This window comes from Anabrus simplex, chromosome X, assembly GCF_040414725.1.
Source record: "Anabrus simplex isolate iqAnaSimp1 chromosome X, ASM4041472v1, whole genome shotgun sequence".
NCBI classification, from domain to species: Eukaryota; Metazoa; Arthropoda; class Insecta; order Orthoptera; family Tettigoniidae; genus Anabrus; species Anabrus simplex.
In genome coordinates, this window is record NC_090279.1 from 170596581 (window position 1) to 170617738 (window position 21158).

At 40.1% G+C, this 21158-nt stretch overlaps 1 protein-coding gene across 3 annotated transcripts in view; it reads left to right on the forward strand.

The window, feature by feature from the left end:
• Positions 1–21158, forward strand: part of LOC136886364 (eukaryotic translation initiation factor 4E transporter) — a 427031-nt gene that overhangs the window by 241212 nt on the left and 164661 nt on the right. For all 3 annotated transcript variants that reach the window (XM_068230726.1, XM_068230727.1, XM_068230728.1), the window contains exons 7-10: positions 364–497; positions 581–700; positions 2348–2682; positions 19275–19407. In XM_068230726.1, the coding sequence (XP_068086827.1) occupies positions 364–497; positions 581–700; positions 2348–2682; positions 19275–19407 (722 nt within the window). The remainder of the gene's footprint in view (positions 1–363; positions 498–580; positions 701–2347; positions 2683–19274; positions 19408–21158) is intronic.

A 21158-nucleotide genomic window follows, 5' to 3' on the forward strand; every position in this document is an offset into this window, starting at 1 on the left:
AAAAAATAATAATAATAAAAAAAAGAAAAATCATCCGACTGGCAGTTCAATCTGTCGAGTAGAATGAAAACTAATGCTTTGAGTTAACGGTACGATAATGTATTGCCATCTAGTAGGTCCCATAATTAACTCGAACAGTTAAATACGCTAGAGCCAATGTACCGGCTTCATGGGTGTTCTCGCCATGACTTTTTATGTGATAGATCAGCACACTGAGTGCAAGAGGTTTCTTTTGTTATTATTTATGTATCTAAAGGAATGCTGCTGTAAGTATGATAAAAATCCTGTAGTATACAGTAAATTAAGGAAAAACTTCATCTTTTCTAAAGTACTTTTACGTGAATTGGAAAATAATCATTTCAGGTTTGAACGGAGATCTTTTGGACGCGACTTCGAACGTAACAAGGATAGGCACCGGAACGATGAAAGACCTCGATACGGAGATCGCAGGCGAGCTCTTAGTGATAGTCGAGAGGAAGAGCCTGAATGGCTTGCAGGTGAGCCAGTTAATTTGAAGATATATCCTGTCTTACCATTCACTCTTGTATATGACTTCAAAATAAAACTTCTCTTTTCTAAGGGGGACCCACGTCGCAGCACGACACGATTGAGTTGCGAGGCTTCGAGGACATCCCAGAAGAACAAGTGGAACCCCGTGGAAATTCGAAGGCCAAAACAACCCAGAACAAGAGCAAGTCAAGTGAGTTACATCAGATTTAAATGTCATTTTGTGTAAATTCCCAGCCCTTCCCTAAAGGACTAACACATTTTTTTGATAGTCTGGCACTCAAGGGAGCATAGCTGAGTCTGATGTTGCTTCCACTTTATTTACTTACTCTATATATCTCACTCTTCATCAAAAGTAGCTCTTAATAACATAAATAGAATTCCAGACTTCAGTGCATTGTAAAATAGTCGCTAATGATTATATCCTATGATCTTCAAATGGTGAAATTGGTCCAGTGTAAAGTCACAGGAGTTTTATCACTGACTATGATGAAGTGCTAAAGTTGAGTTGCCACAGGGCATTGCAGACAGTGAAATAGATGCTCAAGATCTTGAATTGCACCACAGTCACATTTGGCATTCTGCATATAACCCTATCTTTTGATGGTTTTCAGCACTTCAGTTCTTATCCTGTTGAGGGTCTTCCTGATAGGCAAAGGTTGACAAGTGTGTGTTAGAGCTGGCAGATTCCAGTCCGATAGTATGAAATGTTGCTGCTAGCATTGATTCTAATAGCTGTTGCTGCCTTGATGTTTTTAATGAAACTCCTCCATGACCTGAAACTTTGTTTTACTGTTTAATGGCCATGGAGAGGATGATACTCTACCACCTCTTGTCATAGTTTCTTAGTTTCAGTTGCTACTTGCTATCTAGAGAATATAAAACCAATCCTCTGATATTCCCAAAGCACTTTATGAAGTCACTGAATACAGGCTCTTAAAACCAATAGGCTATCCAGTTATTTTGAAGTCCTGGTTCAGTGTAAATGGTTGACAAACAATGTAAGTCTTGCACAGGTAAGCGATGGTCACATTGGCAACTGATACAACAGCTGGTCCTCAATAAAGCAATAGACAATTTAAACTTTTTTGTATTATTAGAACGGTCATAGTCATGGTTTAGTTCAGAGGAAGAAGAGAAAATTCTTGACAAATCATAGAGATAACCTATGGTTTGCCTCTTTCATATGGCATAAACCCATATAATGTAAAATCTAGTAAAATTTATTTGAAAAAGTTGTCATTTTGATTTTCCATTGTCTAGAACAATTAAGCTTCTTCAAGGGCAGGAGATATTGGGTTCGAACCCCACTGTCGGCAACCCTGAAGATGGTTTTCTGCGGTTTCCCATTTTCACACCAGGCAAATGCTGAGCTATGCCTCAATTAAGGCCATGGCCGCTTCCTTCCCACTCCTAGGCTTTTTCTATACTTGCTGCCATAAGACCTATCTGTGTCAGTGCGATGTAAAAAAAAATCTGTTCAAGAAAGTCGTGGAAAAACTCAAGGAAACTTATGTGCCTCTTTTGGCACATGGAACATACCCATGATCGAGTATAGTACTATTTTTAAGGAATTACATCTTTCTTGCCTGGATTGCTTGTGGCATTCGATAATATTAGACTACTGCAATGCATGTGGACGAAATACTGAAAGAAAAAAAAATTGAAGTGGAAATAACTCGTTTTAAACACACTCTTTAATTATGGATGTAGGAAAGTAGTTACTGTTCTAGCTTACAGAAAATCATTCTTTTGCTTGCTGTTCTAAATTTTTAGGGTGTTTAATGGCTCAGCTTAGCGTGATGGGCTTTCCTGGTAAACGTCCTTCTTTCTGTTCCAGGTGTGCGTTCAACACAAGGCAGTCGGAAGCTCTCTGATCCTACCCCACCTCAGTCTAGTAATAGCAGCAACAATGATAGTGGTGTGTCCTCCAGCGGTCCCGGAGGACGTAGCACCCCTACTCCGACAAGTGCTCTGATAGTTCCTCCGATAGCGTCTCGGTCTCCTGCCATCGAGGAACCTTCAGAGTCTCCTGTTAAGCCCGAAGCTGCTAAATCTCCAACGCCTACGCCAGTGGAAACGAACTGCTGGTCGGACAAACTGGATGACGGAAATCCATCGGACTTCAATATTGAATATTTCCTTAAAGGAGATACTATTCCCGGTTTACTTACGGTATGTTCTTTGTGTGTGCATTATTGTTTTTGGTTCTGAAAGTGCTTTAAAGTGGTAGGCATTGAAAACTGTAGGGTGTTATCTCAATGATTTGAATGTACTCATTTTGAGTAAACTTGGAGAGGTAATATGATTGTGTCAAAGACAAAATATAGGCAAGGAATCAAGCAGCCCGTAAGGCAAAGAACTTAAAGGAAGAGGACTAATTTGCATAAGCAACACTTATACAGTAGAATTAGGACATTCCTCTTACGTGTTTCCATGAAGATTTGCTGTTGAATATCTACGCTTACTGGACTGAGTGTCTCAGACTGTTGAGGTGCTGGCTTTCTGACCCCAACTTAGCAGGTTCGATCCTGGCTCATCCGGTGGTATTTGAATGTGCTCAAATAAGTCAGCCCCGTGTCGGTAGATTTACTGGCACGTAACAGAATGCCTGCAGGACTAAATTACGGCACCTCAGCGTCTCCGAAAACTGTAAAAGTAGTTAGTGGGATGTAAGGCAAAATAACAATATCTACTCTTAGTAGCAAAAATTCTATTTTGTCCCTCAAAATGAAGTTCACTCTAATTGATACTGTTTGTTCAAAGAGACTAGTATTTTACAATCACGGGAATAGAACCAACTTTCGGGTGGATGACTGAAATCCATTGTATTTCAATATTGAATATTTCCTCAAGAGATTCTATCCCTATTCTATTCTTCGTGTGTACATTATTGTTTTTTGGTTCTGAAAGTGCTTCAAATTGGTAAGCATTGAAAACTGTAGGTTTTTTTCTCTGGTTCTGTTCCCGTGATTGTTAAAGCCATTTCTGAATACTCGGTACGGGGAGTACATATTTTTGTAAATGGAAATTTCACTTCTCCTTTAGCAGGTTAGCAATTCCTACTTGCTAACACGGCGGGACCACGCAGTTGGTCTGCCACTGCTAAGTTTGGAGGGGCGTGCCAATCGAATTGATGAGCCCAAGTGGCACGTCTGGGCGAAACTCTGCAAATGCACGTAACCTAAACACCCAAAAGCTGGTTCTATTCCCATGATTGTAAGATCTGCAGCCGTGAAAGCCATTTTTGAGACTATCATTTGTGTGTAAAAAAAAAAAGAAAGGTGTGGGGAGTCATATAAATCAGAAGAAAAATGTTGATGGATTTTGAAAAGCCTCTACAGAAAGCTCTGTGATCCTCCAAACAAGCCAGTCTTTGGTTGCAAATGTCTTCGATAATGGTCCCTCAATGAGTGTTAATGCCTGCCCTTCTAATTAAGCTGGGAAACAAAACTAGCTCGTCAAGGGTTCAGAAGAGATCAGTTTAGAAGTACTGGGGTTGGTGGTGGTTGGGAGGTTATCTATTTAATTTTTCCAAGTAAAGATCTAAAAATATCCATTAAACTGGTGGTGTACAAAGCTGTTGCCTCTACATTACTGTACGGATGTGAAACATGGACACACTACCGCTGTGACATCAAGAAACTGCAACGTTTTTACCAGCAGAAGCGTATGATCCTCATGAATCTCAAATGGTAGGATTATGTAACCAATGTTGTAGTTCTTGAAAGGGCACGGATGAACAGTATAGAAGCCTCAATCATCAGTCACCAGCTCGTATGTATTGGTCATGTCCAACGCACGAGTGCCAATAGACTACCTTGGCAGTTACTGTACAGTGAACTCTGTTCTGCAGGATGACTCACGGTGCCCCTCTTAAACGCTACAAGGATCACCTACAAGACGATGAAGAGCACAAATATTGACCCCAGTACTTAGCACATACTTGCTGAAGATCGCCCTCGCCGGTGTGCAACCATTTCCACTGCTGTCCAGCAGTTTGAAACAGAGCATCGAAGACTATAAACAGAGGCTTGTCTTAGAAGAAAACTTGGACAAAACCAACTATGTCCGCCCTCCTCCCTTAGGTGTACTAAATAGTTGCATATTCTATGCAAGGATTGACCTGTTAAGCCATCAACGTCATATGCACAAACCGGACTGAACACGAACTGCAGGTGAAAAACGTATACTCGGATATGAGTAACTGCTGCCGCCGCCGACTCAGTATTTATCATTTGTAGTTTTAGTTCCTCTCTATTACGTTAGAATATATTTAAAAGCAACGGGGCTAAATATTAAAAACTGGTATTTGATATGGCAAGGTCACAAAAACATACGTTCTAGTGGTGGTTATTTATTTATTTATTTATTTATTTATTTATTTATTTATTTTTATTTTTTTTATTTTTTTATATACCACAAATCTTAGATTTTATGGATGGTCTAGTGAAAAAGGGCAAGCCCCATGTACATTACCTGCTTCAGAGACCCTCTAAACTAATATTTACAATATTCCAATTCGTAATCCTGTTCCTCACCAGGGCCGTCGTCTGTTGCATCCGTCTGGCTTACTGTTCCTTATTTTCTTGAAAGCAGGCTATCCATCACACGACTTAACCAGGGCCCCATTAGGCACCACCTTTTTCAGGATTCCTGTAGGGCCTTCACAGCTACCGTAGCGATCTTGGGGCACATGTGGTCCCCACTGTAATTCACCCCCACAGGCTATTCCCTACTTTATGATGCTGCCCATCTCCGACAGTGTGGACGAGGGATTGGACTTGTGGCAAACAGCTGGAATCTGATGATGATGTACTCTTACAGTAATCCATTCATTCGACAACTTTTACACTCCCTTTCACTCCCGTCCATGTACACACAGAGATTTAAATCTTTTTACATGGTTTTTAAACTGTGTTAGAGGGAAGGCTTTTATTTTAGGTGGTAGCTCGTTCCAGAGACGTGCGGAGCAGTCGTATAGTAACAGGATTGGTAGGAGGTGGTATGTGAAAATGGAGGGAAAAGATTAAAGTCTCCTCAGACAGAGCGAAAGGATAGGGAAAGGTGGCGAAACTGGTCAAGGTTAAGGGAGCCGGCGAGGTATTTTCGGAGGACGGTCAAGTCGGTTCTTTTGACAGTGTGTCCTATTGAGGGGAGATTAGCCGAATTAAGATGGGAGCGGTAAATTATTAGCCCCTCTGCCCCAATCTGTATTTTCTAAAGTCTGTTTAGATTTGAGACTGTGGTGGGACTCCAGGCTGGAAAACCATAGGTTAGTACGGTTCTTACATAAGGTAGGCTGTTCGTAGGACCCTTATTTTTGAAGCCTTTCAGGTTTCTGCTTTTCGCCTTGCCTCCTTGGTCTGCAGGTTCCATTTCTGGGGTTTCCCATTTTCACCTTTAGGCATATGCTGGAATAGTTCCTATTCATAGGCCACAGCTGATTCCACCACCTCCTTACCCGATTTTATTCGTCATTATTCATTTCATCTTCATTAGCTCCTCGATTGAGGTTGGCATCCAGAAGGGCATCCAGCCATAAAAACATCCCATACAAATTCATCTCGCGTCATCCCCGACCTCGTATCAAACAGGACAAAGGGGTGGTTCTTGTTATTTGCTAAATTTTTTCTCTCTGAATTTTATGAGTGTTCTGGATGAGCAAAACATCATCTATACTGTACCAGGAAATTATTTGATAAGGCACGACTAGATATTTTGGAGAGTAATATCTCATCGCAGGGCACATTCGGTGTAGACCTGGAGCTGGGTACAGAGAGAGGTCATGACTGCAATGAGTTCCAAATTCTTTAAACTGTATTTATTGACATAGGTTCACCTTACAATTTTGCTGGTTACAGTGAAGTTGTTTCCATAGGTCCTCCTAGATGGACAGCAACCAAACCATTGAACCACGATCGTCGTCAATTCTTGAAGGTCCTGGCGCTGGGTAACCACTCGCTGATCGTCCCCCAAGTATCGGTATTATTCACATAAACCACAGCAGTTTGTGAATTGTAATAGTTGTCTCATTCTGACTTAGAACCCAAAACATAAAATTTGAAAAATAAGTTTCACTTGGGGAAACTTGTGGTGGCTTTCCACAGGAAAGAAAAAAATACTTTGACTTCTATCACTTGCATAGAGTCTTTCTACCAAATTAAAATTTGCAGTGTTCATTGGAACTCGCCAACACAGTTTATTCCTATTCACATCGAGAAATAGAACGTATGATGGAATAACTTGCACTCTGAGAATTATTTATAATTCTAAGGAAACTGAATGTTTGTAGCAACCTACTAAAAGCACAGATCACTTGGAAATTTCGCTTGCATTTTACACAAATGTTTTGAGTGCACGTGTCTATTTGTGTAGTGTAAATCACTTGGAAAAATAGCATTTCTAACTACTGCATTCTATGATACAGATGTTTATTCCCATAGGAATCTGAAATATTTGTCCCGAAGGAGCAAATTTATAATACCATATAGTTTGTCCGTTATTGGACATACATTTTCCAGCAAACTCATTCCTGGTTGCCAGCGTTTCACCCCAGTGTGCTAAGTTAGGCCAATCAGTTGGTAAATAGCACACCTACCAAGATGCATGGCTAGTGCATACCGTTGAGGCCACTGCGCAGGCTACTTGAATAGGTGGTTACTAATAAAATTGTATATAACTTTTATTATGCACTAGCCATGCATCTTGGTACGTGTGTTATTTACCAAATGAGCCCAACTAAGCACACTGGGGCGAAACGCTGGCAACCAGGAATGAGTTAGCTGGAATATTCATTATGTCCAATGACGGGCCAACTACATTGGTATCACTCCATTCTATGCAAAGCATTTATTATTGTTGTTGTTGTTGTGGAAAGTCCTTTCATAGGGAAAAAACCATATCACTTTAATCTACCGCATTTGATATAATGTCAAAGTGAATTATTAAACACTTGTATGAAAAGTAAAGTATCTGAATATTCTGTTATTCTCATCGTAATGGTGGTTTCAGTTGAGTTTACTTGAAGAAAACGCTATTCTGGCTTCTAGCATACACGTACAAGTCTGAGAATCATCATCTTAAATATTTGCAAGTTCCTCAACGAAGTTCTACTCACTGAAAGTTTTGAAGTACTGTAACGCCAAAATTATTCTATGTTCCACAACTCTCATGTCACTTAGACGCAATCCCATCTTGCAGGACAACTCTGTACCATGCGGCGAACCAACATAATTGTTTGTTGCTGGTGTGAACTGAAGTAACAGGTTCAAGAGCAATGGCCTATTATACAAATCTAGCTGTGATGTAATGTTTTATATAATCGTGAATATCTCCATAACCCGTGGGCTGATTATGGACAAATTAAAACAAGGAGACATTTAAAATGTGTTGTATAAGATACCATTGTTTCTGAATAGGTACCTCAGTGGTTTAGAGGATTGCAGATTTCGTGCTTAGAAGTTTCCAAATTGTATGACACAACCTGTCCTTGACCCCGTGCTGGCTGTGCGATGAAGGTAACATTGTGGCAGGTTGACTACTCGCTCCTTCGAGACTTGGCTATTATTAGTACTGAAAATACACTCAATACTTTACATACATACATACATACATACATACATACATACATACATACATACATACATACGTATCCCAGGTTGTTCCATCTTAAGCGATGGGTCGGCGAACAAGGCTTCTCCACCAGCTGCGGTCTCTGAACTTCTCTCCTCCTTCAATGCTTTCCAAAGTATGTCCTCGCTGTTGAATGTCAATCTTCACAATGTCCTTGTACCTGAGTCCTGGTCGCCTTCTTGGTCTTTTGTCTTCAAGTTTTAGATAAAAAATTTTTCGGTAATCTGTTATCTGCCGTGCGTCGTATATGTTATACCATCTCAGTCGCTGCGCTGTTATTCTGTCCTGCAGTCTTACAACTTGAGCCTCCTTGCGGATTTCCTCATTACCGACTCTGTCCCTCCGTGTTTTACCGATCGTGCTAAGGACAAATCTCATTTCTGCTGCCTGGATTCTACTAACATCTTCATTTCTCATGGTCCATGTTTCGCAACCATAGGTCAGGATTGGTACTGCCCCCGTTTTGCCGGGCAGCCCAGCCGGTAAGCAAAAGTCCCAGAGGCGGAACGTTCGCTTACAGGCAACGCTAAATTATAGGGGACAGGGACAATCTAAGGACTGACGACAAATGAAAACACTAAAAAGAAATGGGTTTTAACATTTATTAAATAAAATATCAGCACTTTCCAGATTCTATAAATATTTTCAAAATCTTGAAATAAAAATATTTAGCTCTTCCCTGCCGGAATTCACCCACAGTTCTTCATTAAATTTCGTTCTGCAAAAATACGAAACTAAGTCTTAATAAATCGTATTAGGAGATTAAATAAAATAATTATTTGAGAAAATCCTATCTCCAGATATCAAAAATCTGAATTATTTTCCTTTTAAATTATTATTTAAATTAACAATACTCTGCGATTCATTTTACCGTGAGTCAAATTTGCTCACACGAAAAATCAAATAAGTCATTTCCATTAATTAAATATTGTTCTAAGTTATTTAAGCTTCAAATTATATAATAAAATTTTGAAATCCAATATCCAACTCATTAGATTCTTATTTTTATGTCAATTGACCTAGTGTTGTGCACAACTCACAATAAAGACTTAAAATTCTCGCATTGTAGAGTTAAACATTTTACATTTTGTGAGCTTAGTTCATTGACGCGATCCTTGCTTAAGTATTTTCCCTCGAAGCAAAGATCCTAATCTATCTTATTCCGTCATAAAATTACTTAAAGATTCATAATCGAGCCAAATATGCTCGCCACAAAACAACAAAAAAAAATCGAACTTTACGCGCTCAGCGTACACATATCATGATGAAATACAACCATGAAAATCACATTTACAAACAAAATTAGTCATTCATCCATCTCACATTCAAGCTTTGGTCCACGGTAATATTATCAAATAGATTTATCGAACCCTATCTCTTGATTTTTAATTTTAAATTTTATTTGAAATATGAGAGTTTCTCCCGATGACAATATCAGACAAGGGCTACCATTACGATCGTCTGATGTGTGATTGTAACAGGATTATCACTTTTCCAATGAAATAGATTCCACAACGATGTTCCAGGATAATTTTACAGTAGCAATCATCACTAAAAATTCCATAGAACTGCCTACAGTCACAGATAAATAAACATTCGCGCATACGGTCTGTGAGTCACGACTACATTATTTTTAATCTCTTATTATCTCAAATTATCGATCAACGTGTGCTGCATAAGAAGAAATTATGTTCAAAGACACACTCTCTTCCTTAACTGACTCGTGTAATGGACACACAAATAAAATACTTTCTTAAGATCCATTTACAAGTCTCAAAAATACCAATAACAGTAAATGCAAAATTTGTGGACATTCAAACCACGACCAATATTCCAGGCCAACATCTACTTCAATATAGCACACATTAATCACTTATAAGCACAGTAATAATTATACTCATGACCTTTAAACATTCTATTAGACCGTAATAATGTCAATTATTATTATTATTATTATTATTATTATTATACGCGCGCGGTCGCGTCATCGCAGGCTATGGTTTAATGAAATCGTAGATGACTCTATTCTATCTCGAATCTATGGTAAACCACCAAACATCAAGGAAAAATCCTAAATCCACAGAACACGTCGATATTCTGTCCCAAATAATTCAAAATTATTCCATCATTATTTTATAAATTAATGACTATTATCGCGTGGGTCAAATATTTTTAACACTTTCCTCAACTTATGGGACAGTGAGAACATGTCACGAAGCACTCACTCAAATAGAACAAATTATAGGTCCCAAATACACTCTCACACACATCAAATCTACCAACACCAGTGAAAGAAGAGTGAAATTCCTAACTACAAAGACTATTAGAAATGATTTCAAATATTCAAGCAAGGACTACGTCTACATAATTATTACAACAGAAAATAGAGAAAGGTATAATTCAAAATCTTAGCTGTAGTAGACTTGGCTTCTGGACTCGGTTGATGATCAGTGAATATTTAACCAAACTCCATCTCCGATATTATTCTCTCCCGGGCTGAATTATGCCTCACATTTTAATTATACATGGCTGCAGCAGGCGAGGACTTAGGACAATTACAAACTCCGTCGTAATGCTGAAGTTCCATTCTTCCGAAATATTTCAGGATTGCTAGGGATCTTCCGTCTTCTGGTGAAAGCTGAAACTAAAAGATCTGTTTCAGAAATAGTTCTCAACACACACTCGATTCTTCAAGATGGCACAGTTTTACCTACTTTAAAAAATTTTCTTCAGATTTATAAAGTTAAGGAAATCTGAACTGCTGCGTTTCTGATATTTCTGTGTCACAAAATTTCCTCAGAAGCAGAAAAATTATCATCTTTCTTCAAATGAATGCTGGTAATGTTCCACGTCGGATACGCCGTTTCCAATAACACATGTGCTCGAACAATTATTCCCGTAGACAACTGAGCAACTGAGCGAATGAGCAGAATGAGCAGAATGCAATTGAGCAAATGAGAAAGATTTCCCCAAGAACATGGGTATTTATTTCTTCAAGACGTAGGTGTGTTTGTTAATTGAATTTTATTGGCTGAGATTTAGCGATCGGGCTAACCTTGCGATTCAATTGGTTAAATATCATGACGTCAAAATCTCAAAGTATTGATCGCTTTTAATCTGGTCGAGTTCCTGTCCACGTGCCACTCCTCTGATGTCTTCAACAAGACACAAAAAAAAACCCAGACTCGCTTACACGGCGCGGGAAAAACCTGTTTTACTGCGGGTTAGCAGACAGTGCAGAGTTGAAATCGCCTTCCTGGATGATAATTTTATGCATTGTTCCACCCCAGTAATAAAATATTCTTTCCATACAAACCAATAACCAATTTTCAAGGGTGCAGTACGTAATAGCTTTCTTACATTTTGTTGGTATTTTCTTGTTCCATATTATGTCTTCAACTATTTTGTAAAAGTTGCTACCTGCCTGAATTCTGTGGGTAAATGTCCTTGTCTATAGAACCAGTATCAGAGAACACTTCCAAGATATTTGAATTGATAGTTCATCTGTAGCTGTTTCCTCTCTATTTCAGTGTGTCCCATTGGTTGTCTGTATCTCTTCATGATGATGAACTCACTTTTCTCTTCGCTGAAGAATGAGTCCATATTCTTTAGCAGCTTCTATCCAGGAGTTTATTTGTCCTTGAAGGTCTTCATTAAGGTCTCCCCACAAGCATATATCGTCTCCGAACAAGATAACTTTTATTTTCTTACCTCCAATGGTTTGGTAAACTTTTCTCTGAATCTCGTTCATCACAGTGATGAAAAGAAGAGGAGACAAAACACCACCCTGTCTTAACCCAGATTTTATATCAAAGGTTTCAGTCATTCCTACAGGTGTTTTGACTTTACTTCGGATATCTTCATACAAATTCATGATCCTGGACTGAAATGTGGGCTGGTGTGAATTCTTAAGGTGAGCATATCTATAGTATATCTCGAACACTTAACATGTTACAGATGTGAAAATTGATATTTTTAATATTTTAAAAATAAAAGGTATTTTTGAAAAACCACTTAACGTTGGGGGTGGGGTGAAAGGGACTGAAAAGGGGGTTGAATTAATTTTATTAGGGTACTGATATCTCAAAAACTGAAGTTGGTATTTAGAGTCTCCTTTAAGAAGAAATAAGTATTCTTTTGGTTTTGGAAAATCCACTTCAGGGGGGATGAAAGGACTGAAATATTAGTTGAATTATTCGTATGTGGATACTTACTGTATATCTAAAAAACCTAAAGATGTTGCAGACGTGAAAATGGGTATTTGAAATCGCCTTTAAAAATAAAGAAACTTTCTTTTACTTGAGAGAAGACGTTCTCACTTGTACAGTTCTATGTCGCATGGTCATTTCAGCCCCAAAAGGCAATACCACACACTTGGTTTACAAAGAGTTTCTAGGGTAAATGAAACTCAATTTTTCAGTGAGGTTTTATACTTCAGGGATTTTCAGATAATGTCTTAGTACAGTACCGAGGAACGATTACTTTTATCAAATTACGAAATCCACACGAAGCCACGGGTAACTGCTGGTATGTACATAAAGTACACTGCAGATCGTACAGCACACAAAATTAACGTCTTCCCCATCACCGTCAACTGCAGGCTTGAATACAAACTAAATACGACTTTTAAGTTTAGGTTTTTAGTTCGTTTATTCCTTTTTTTGTTTTTACTTCACAATTTTTTGCCACGGTTTCCTTTCTGGTGATTACAATATTTCCATCCGAGGCCTCGTTTAGTTTTGAAAGCAATTCCAAATTATTCAGAAGCTGACTTGCTGGCCCTATCACTTCCCAGAATTTTTCTGTCAGGCTTATCTCCCTTAGCCTTTAATAGTCCCCTATCAACCTGCAAGGCAGCAGGCCCTGAGTCAGATCTCAGGGATCAGATACTGCCTCTTTCGCCAGATCCACCGTACCAGTGATTTTCACTTCCACCTTCACTGCCGTTGAGGTCTTCACCCGTATCCCTGGGCATGGGTTCCATGTTATACCCCACAGGACTGGGTCCCCGACTGAACTCGGCCATCCTATCACTCCGGCCTACTGAAGTGTAGGGTGCCCACCCCTGCAACGTGGACGTGCCAGACAGGAGTTACTCAAGTGGAGGAATAGGGAAGGTGACCCTGTCTCCCTTGAGCCGAGTTAATGGTTGTATATGGCACCACAACCAAAGGCTCTCTATTGCTTTATAAATTATGTAAGACTCATTTTATTTAAGAAATACTAGATGTACGGTCAATCCCGGCACAGTACGTATTTTCTTTTCCGAGAGAGGTAAAATGTGCAGAATGGTGTGATTTAAATCAATGCCTGAATATTGCGTGTTCCCTTACAATTATGTAGTTGCACATAGAAGCTGTTATTTACAAAATTAACAGATAAACATATTTAGAGGTGAAAATCGTGTTTCAGACGTAGGTTCCAGTTTCTACCTGCTTTGGAATTTTGAAAGGGTCTTATAATAAATCAACTTTCGGCAGCTTTAAAAAAAAAAAAAAAGCAGGGGAGGTAGAAATTTAATTGGCATATTTTTTAATTTTCTCTGGCAACCCTCTTTTTACCTTCACTTGCAGTCAATCTTAGCAGAAATATAAGGATTGAAATAATTATTTGCTAGTAAAATAAGAAGTTTGAAAGACTTCTAGACATTTTGCCTTGAAGCGGACTTTGAACATTTTGCTACTTATCCTGGGACTACTGCATCCATAAAACACACACAGAAAAAACCTGTATTTTTCATTACTGATCAAAGGAATATTTTCACTCTTCTTTCAGATTTTATGTGCGGTTGTACAATTGTGTGTTTGTAAAGGGAGTTTGACCGTTCCAGTGCTTCTTCTTATACCCAACCAAGCAAACCACCACCCATACCATAAACAACCACCCATCCAGGAGTATGGACAACCCCAGTGGATTGAGTAGCTGGGGCCCATACTCAGACTTCTCCCAACCTCTAGCCATCACTTTCAACCAAGATCACCCTTTGACATCAATTATTTTGTTAATTCCAGCCTACAAAATAAATCCCCACAAAAATTAATCCAGTTCATGCAACAATTTGCTACTCTCTTCAAACCCTTCACCAACCTCATCCACACCATACAAGACGACCCAGAACACTTTTTATTCCTTATTCCCAACCACCATTCAGCCAATGGAAAATTCAAAGAAATTCTAGATGGCGCCCAGGCATGCTACTGGCATCGTTCAACCAAACCAACTGACCCAAGAAGTCAAAGAAAAAGAAGAAACTGAAGAACAAGAAGAAATTGAAGGTGATGAACACAATATCAAACATCCCTTCCACTACACCAAACGCAGCACTCCTTTTCCCATAGCTGAAAAATGCAATTTCATCATATTTCTGCTCACGAACCCAGGACTCATACCACTCACCCGTCAAACCATTGTCCAAGCAATCCAACCCATAATCAGCCACCGGGCAAGTTGGCCGTGTAGTTAGGGGCACGCAGCTGTGAACTCGCATCCGGGAGATAGTAGGTTCGAATCCCTCTGTCAGCAGCCCTGAAGATGGTTTTCAGTCGTTTCCCATTTTCACACCAGGCAAGTGCAAATTAAGGCCACGGCCACTTCCTTCCCGTTCCTAGGCCATTCCTGTCCCATCGTCGCCATAAGACCTGTCTGTGTCAGTGCGATGTACTGTAAAGCAAATAGCAAAAATATTATCAGCCATCATATTGCCATCAGTGAAGAAACCCATAACTTCCATAAGAAACAAATCTATTCCCATTATCCTCAACCAACTCCAACACACAGGTATCCCCACCACAGTCCAAATTAACCCAGTTCTAAACTCATCAAACCAACGCAATTGCTCACCTATTTTCACTTCATCCCCACATCCAACCACCGAAACCTAAGCTAAAACCAAGGAGACTCAAACCAAATCGATCAGAACTCGTCACGAAGCCATACCACCACATAAACAGAAATCTAAACAGACCCACCTTCACTACCACCAATTCCAACCGCCACCTCCCCCTCCCCCTGAAGCCCCCCCCCCCCATCCCCGCCTTGTCGTGACCCTAAGCGATGTACAACAGGCTGAGGACTTGGGTTCGGAGTTCTGGGAGCGTATAGTAAATTGGCAAAGTATGAACACTAATTATATTCCAACACCCAGAATATTCACACATCAATGTATACAATAATACAACATAAAATCTCTGACACCAATTACTCTCAATCCCTTCTCAACTTCAGATCTCTGAGAAAAGTCTTTTAAGTCTTTTTCCTAGTGCACACAAAAATACATATAATACATATATTTACTGGTTGAATACTTAACTACGGAGTATAGCTGATTCTTGTACAGCTGACGTCTTCACTCTTCTCTTCTTGCCTTCTCCTCTTCTGCGTAGATATCCCTGGAACTCGTTACTCTTCACGGCGACGTGACTTCTCCCAATTAAACTTGAGCTGCTAGTCTATAAACTTATATCCCAACACCTACTTTGATAATCGGTGTAGAAAACCCTTGTGATTGTTTATCAGCAAATCACACGCAGTTCGGAAGTCTGATATCCCTCTATCTTACTATCACTTTACTGCGTACTGCGACTGAATGCTAAGTCTACCAGCTCTCCAACAGTTCTCCCTAGTTGATTATTCACTTCTATGCGCGATATTGCCTACCGTCGAAACTCCTTCTTCCAGTGTCGTGAGTCAAAAAGCCTCCTTCGAGGGATGAAAGTCAAAAAGCCTTGTTGTTTACAAGTCACCAAGTTATATAGTTCATTTCTATTCTTTCTCGAATAATCCTACTGATTCACATACCACCACCACAAGTCACTAGTTCACGTCACGGCTGCACTGTTCTGATTGGTTCTTTGACATGGAACCACCCAGTCATGTTGCATTACACACATTGTTCCAGAACACTTTGGAAACTGTTTCTACGACTCTTACACGTGACTCTGTATATTTCCAGCCCAAAAGAAGTGCGTATTTCACTTACACAATGTTTCACAATATTGAGACACGAAGCTCTTGGCTTACGAGCTCCCAAAGCAACGTCGAATAATCTAAATCCTTTGAAATATTCTGTTATTTCTCTTATTATTATTATTATTATTATTATTATTATTATTATTATTATTATTATTATTATTATTATTACTGTCATTTATGAATTATGAGTTACGAATATACACAAACTCTACTGTAATTTCCCTTCATATATACATGCGTTCATATGCCTGCTACTTTTTAAATCACAGGCTTTCTACCCTGGAGGTCGCGGATTCGAATCCCGTTCGAACCCGTTCGCTCTCTCGCTAATATGCGGAAGGCCCCGTGAGCCGTCGTTCACGACAGCCCCAAACTAACCAAATTACACAGATGGGACAGAGGCTTAATTATCTTCGAAATCAGCCCCAAACCCAGATATGCAAAAGACAAGTACGCAGACTAGGAGTAAGGCATGAAAAAACCTGCCCCCAAGTCACAAACACACTCAACACAAAATAACAGTACAGTGACTCGAACCTGTAACCTACCATGTCCCACACTCGTTGCACAATGTTTCAGTGCCAGAAACTGTATCATTCTGCCACTAATTGCTCAGAACCCACCCGCTGGAACAGATGCGGTGGTACTCACCTTCCCCACCTTCCCTCGTAAGCCTCAAAATCTCGTCCCCCTCGATCCCAGTTCCCGCACCCACCCACATCCGTCCTCAAATTCAAGATCCATACAACTTGCTACAATTACTACTACTAAACATCCTTACAACCCACAACAGACCACTCCCAACCCCAATCACAACCATATATTAAGACTGAAACAGAACCCCTCCCCTTCCCATATTACCATCAAACATACCCACCAAGCTACATAAAAGTTCTCATTTCCTAATAAAACCTGAGCCTTCTGAAAGTACTGGAAAGTACTGGTACAGCTGAGGCGGAGTGCCACAACAAACGTTGATGTCAAAATGCTGCTTTACAACACTAACATCCGCACTAACACTACACAACAGTAAATTCGCAAAAAATCTGTATCCACCCAGCTTTTGTACTGAAGCAACATTGGGCGTGGTCAGTCCTAGATGGGTGACCACTCAGGTCTACCACATACTGCCGGCCACATTCGTAACATCTGTGTCAGTCATGCTGTCTGATTCAGATAATGGATTAACAATCAATCATAAATCTATTACAATTGACCATCATTAATCACTTGAGGTACTTAGACGCATCTCTCAATCCTGGCTCTCGACTGCACTCCGGTACAAAGACTGATTTTTCCGTCCGCGCGTAGTGTTTATTTCCGGACCCGCTCCAAGCTGGTTTCCATTGTGAAAGGATTTTATATTAGTAAGGTAACCTCTTGACAGATGGAAGCACTTATTCCATTGATGTATTCGATAAACACTTCTGTGCAGTTATTCCGTGAAAAGAATAACCTGTATCTTAGCAACCTCATCGTAAGCGAAATCATGGCTGCCTCCAAGTTGAGTGTCGAAGCGATTATAAGTGAATTTTTAGAAGAGAGTGACATTGATATAAAAATAAGTGACGAAGTATTTAGTGGAAGTGAAAGTAGTTAGTGTTACAGTGACTTGAGCGCTGATAGGGGTGAACACTGCTGTTTTGCTGTCAAATGTGTCATAAATTTTAGGCCTACATCTGATGCCACACAAACTGCTTCTAATCATATTTTACACGATAGGGAATGGAACTGGGAGCACGTAAGTAATACTCCAGAATATCATTCATGCATTGCAACTGGTGAAATAGTGTTTTTCAAAGGCACCTAAGACAATGCTCGAACAAATTTCTAAATGTAGACTTTTGGGAACATCTAACCAACGAGACAAATGCTTATGCAAGTAAATGTCTTGTATCACCTGCTGAGGATATAAATTAGGGTAATGTCATTTGAAAAGGAACACTGGTTTCCTGTATCCATGGATGAAATGAAGGCCAGATTACCTTGAAGTGGTAAAGTATTATGGCAAGAAGTAGTTCAGACCCAATCTTGCTGTTGCCTACAACTGTGGAATGAGTGGTGTTGATTCCCATGACCAGAGACTTGCATCATTCCCCCCTGATAAGGAAGTATGTAAAAGGATACCAAAAAAAAAAAAAACTTCTACATGCTAGACATGACACTTCTGAATTCAAACATCATTCATCGCCTCCTCAACCCTGACAAGAAGCGAGTAGGCTTTACCAGCTTACAAATCAATTTGGCCGAACAGCTGTTGGCAAGTGTGACCTTGCGTGACTATCCAAAACGAGATCGCCCAGGCCCTGCGGCTACACCACTGAGACTCCAGGGGAGGCACTGGGGACACTTTCCAACCAAAATACCCCCAGCAACGAAGGAGGTTATCCCATCACAGAGATGCAAAGTCCGTATGACACGGGGTCTGAGGAAGGAATCTTCATTTGAATGCCACCGGTGCAAGGTGGCGCTGCACGTAAATGACTGTTGTATGATCTACCAAACACATAAAGACTTTACAAAGTACATCTGACAGTAGTTTAGATATTTCCTCTCATTAGGTTGTTGTAAATCATGCTTTTTTCAGTGTCAGTGATAATGTCATGTAAAGTAATAAAAATAAATGGTACACCAAGGCATTTAAGTTCAATTAAATGGTATGTGAATGGGTTAATACCACTAAAAACATAAAATTACTTACCAATCTAAATTACTTTTCATTTCTTTCTCTAATTTAAAATCTCATCTTCCTTCACACACACACACACACACACACACACACACACACACACACACACACACACACACACACACACACACACACACACACACACACACACACACACAGAGAATACTTTTATCTATTTTTCTGTATTTTTTAACCACTAATTTACTTTTTATAAATAGACTTGGTGAGGAGCATTGAATGGCACTGGTACCAGTAACTAATTCAAAACTCCCCCCTCTGTCCCCTGCAGAGGGAGGGGGGGCTTAAATTTATGGTCGGAGTGCTTTTCTCCAAAACAGAAAGTTTTATTTTTAATCTTGCAAACATCCAAAATTCAGAAAAATTGGAATATAACACGTTGGTACCCCTCTGTTAGAAAGTTATATATCTACCAATTTCTGTGATAGTAATAAAGTGCATATTGATGTTTCAGAATGGTACGTGTTCAGAAGGTACTGGGAGCTCTCGGTTTAGTCAGTGGTTCCACCGTGATAGTCCAGTTAATCAGGAGCCAGATAGTCGTCGATCATCTCTCCATGATGAGATGTTAAATAACATTATCGATGGTAAGTACTCGGACATTATTTTATTGGAAATTTGTTAGGCATCTGATTACTGGTGGCAGCAAAGGGAACCACTCGCTGTAAGTAATGTGTGGCAGTCTGTTGCCTGATGTGGCAGATACTTTCATTTTTTGAAGTATCGGACCCCTTCCATTTTTCCTCTCTGATTATTGTTATATAGAGGATGGTTGCGTAGTTGTACTTCCTCTTAAAACAATCACCACCACCACCACCTCTCGCTTCTAAGACTGGACATAATGGCTCTTTCACCTGAAAATGCAGCAAGGGCTGTAGCATTAGTGGAGGATGGGTGCAGTATACACTGTGTAGCAATGTTACGGGCACGTCTTGTTCTAATGTGTACGGAACTCTTAAAAGGTACAGAGGAGACGATATCTACACCAGGAGGCCCAGTTCTGGTCGTAGGAGCAGCACTACTGAGCGCGATGATCGCTTTCTCATAATGAGAGTTCTTCATAATCGACACACAACAGCTGTGGAGGGCAAAAATAGTTTGCAGCAAGTAAGAGCATAAACATCAGTGAAAGGATAGTAAGGAGGAGGTTGTATGAAGTGGATTTAAAATCCAAGAGGCCCGCCATAGGACCTACTTACACGTGAGCACCGTGCCTCTCGATGCAATACAGCAACGCCCATCGAACCTGGACTGTAGAGCAGTGGAGGTTGGCACTGTTCATGGATGAACCCAGATTCTGTTTGAGGGCACCGGATGGAACGGACAGAGTATGGAGAAGGTCTGGGGAATGTTATTCACCCTGTACTTTTCCCTGCAAGGACAGCGGTCAAGAGTCTCTGTGATGGTCTGGGCAGGGATTACCGTTGATAAGCACACAGAGCTTGTGTTCTTGAGAATGGAAGTCTGACAGCTCACAGATACATCAAGATGATTTTAGTGGATCACGTGGTGCCTTTCGCACCTTTTATCGGCGAGAACTTGATCCTGATGCACGACAGTCCTCGCCCGCATGTTGCCGTTTGTGTACGTGAGTACCTGGATGAAGTCGGAATTGAGCACATGGTGTGGCCTGCTCATAGTCCCGATTTAAACCCGATACAGCATGTCTTGGATATACCTGGGAGATGTGTTAGGAGTTGTTCCCCTGACACATTGGCTGAACTTCGAGCTGCGCTCCAGGCAGAATGGAAGCTTATACCATCAGAACATCAGAGATTGCATCCTGAGCATGCCTGATCGAATCACAGCTATAACTGCGGCTAGAGGTGGTAATACCCGTTACTAAGGCAATGGAAATTTGTTGAAAACTTGTGGACAAATGCACTGTGCAGATCTCCAGGCTTCAACATTTCTGAATTCGTGTTGGTGGACTGTTGTGACTGTCACAATCAACAATCTTTATCAGTATTGTGCTGAAACTTCTCAAATTGGCTAATTAACTTATGATACATTGCCACATTGTTGTAATCTTATTTGTTTTTTACCATGTTTTAAATGGACTAATATTAAATTTGTCCGAAATACGTACTGTTTCGCTTTCTTTTTATGTCGGCGAGTGTAGATTGTGACTAGTGCAAGGTTCCTGCAGTCTACTTAAGGCGGGGAGATGTGTTGGATTCTGACGTCGGTACATTCACACATTGCATTGATTCCCACAGGTAGCAGTCTGCACTTCTGAATGTTGATTGACTTGTATGCTGGATAAGGGAGGTCTTTCTCATTGGCAAAAATTAGTCTTGGTCAGACTGCAAGTTTGTAGTTTCAACCTTCCCATCAT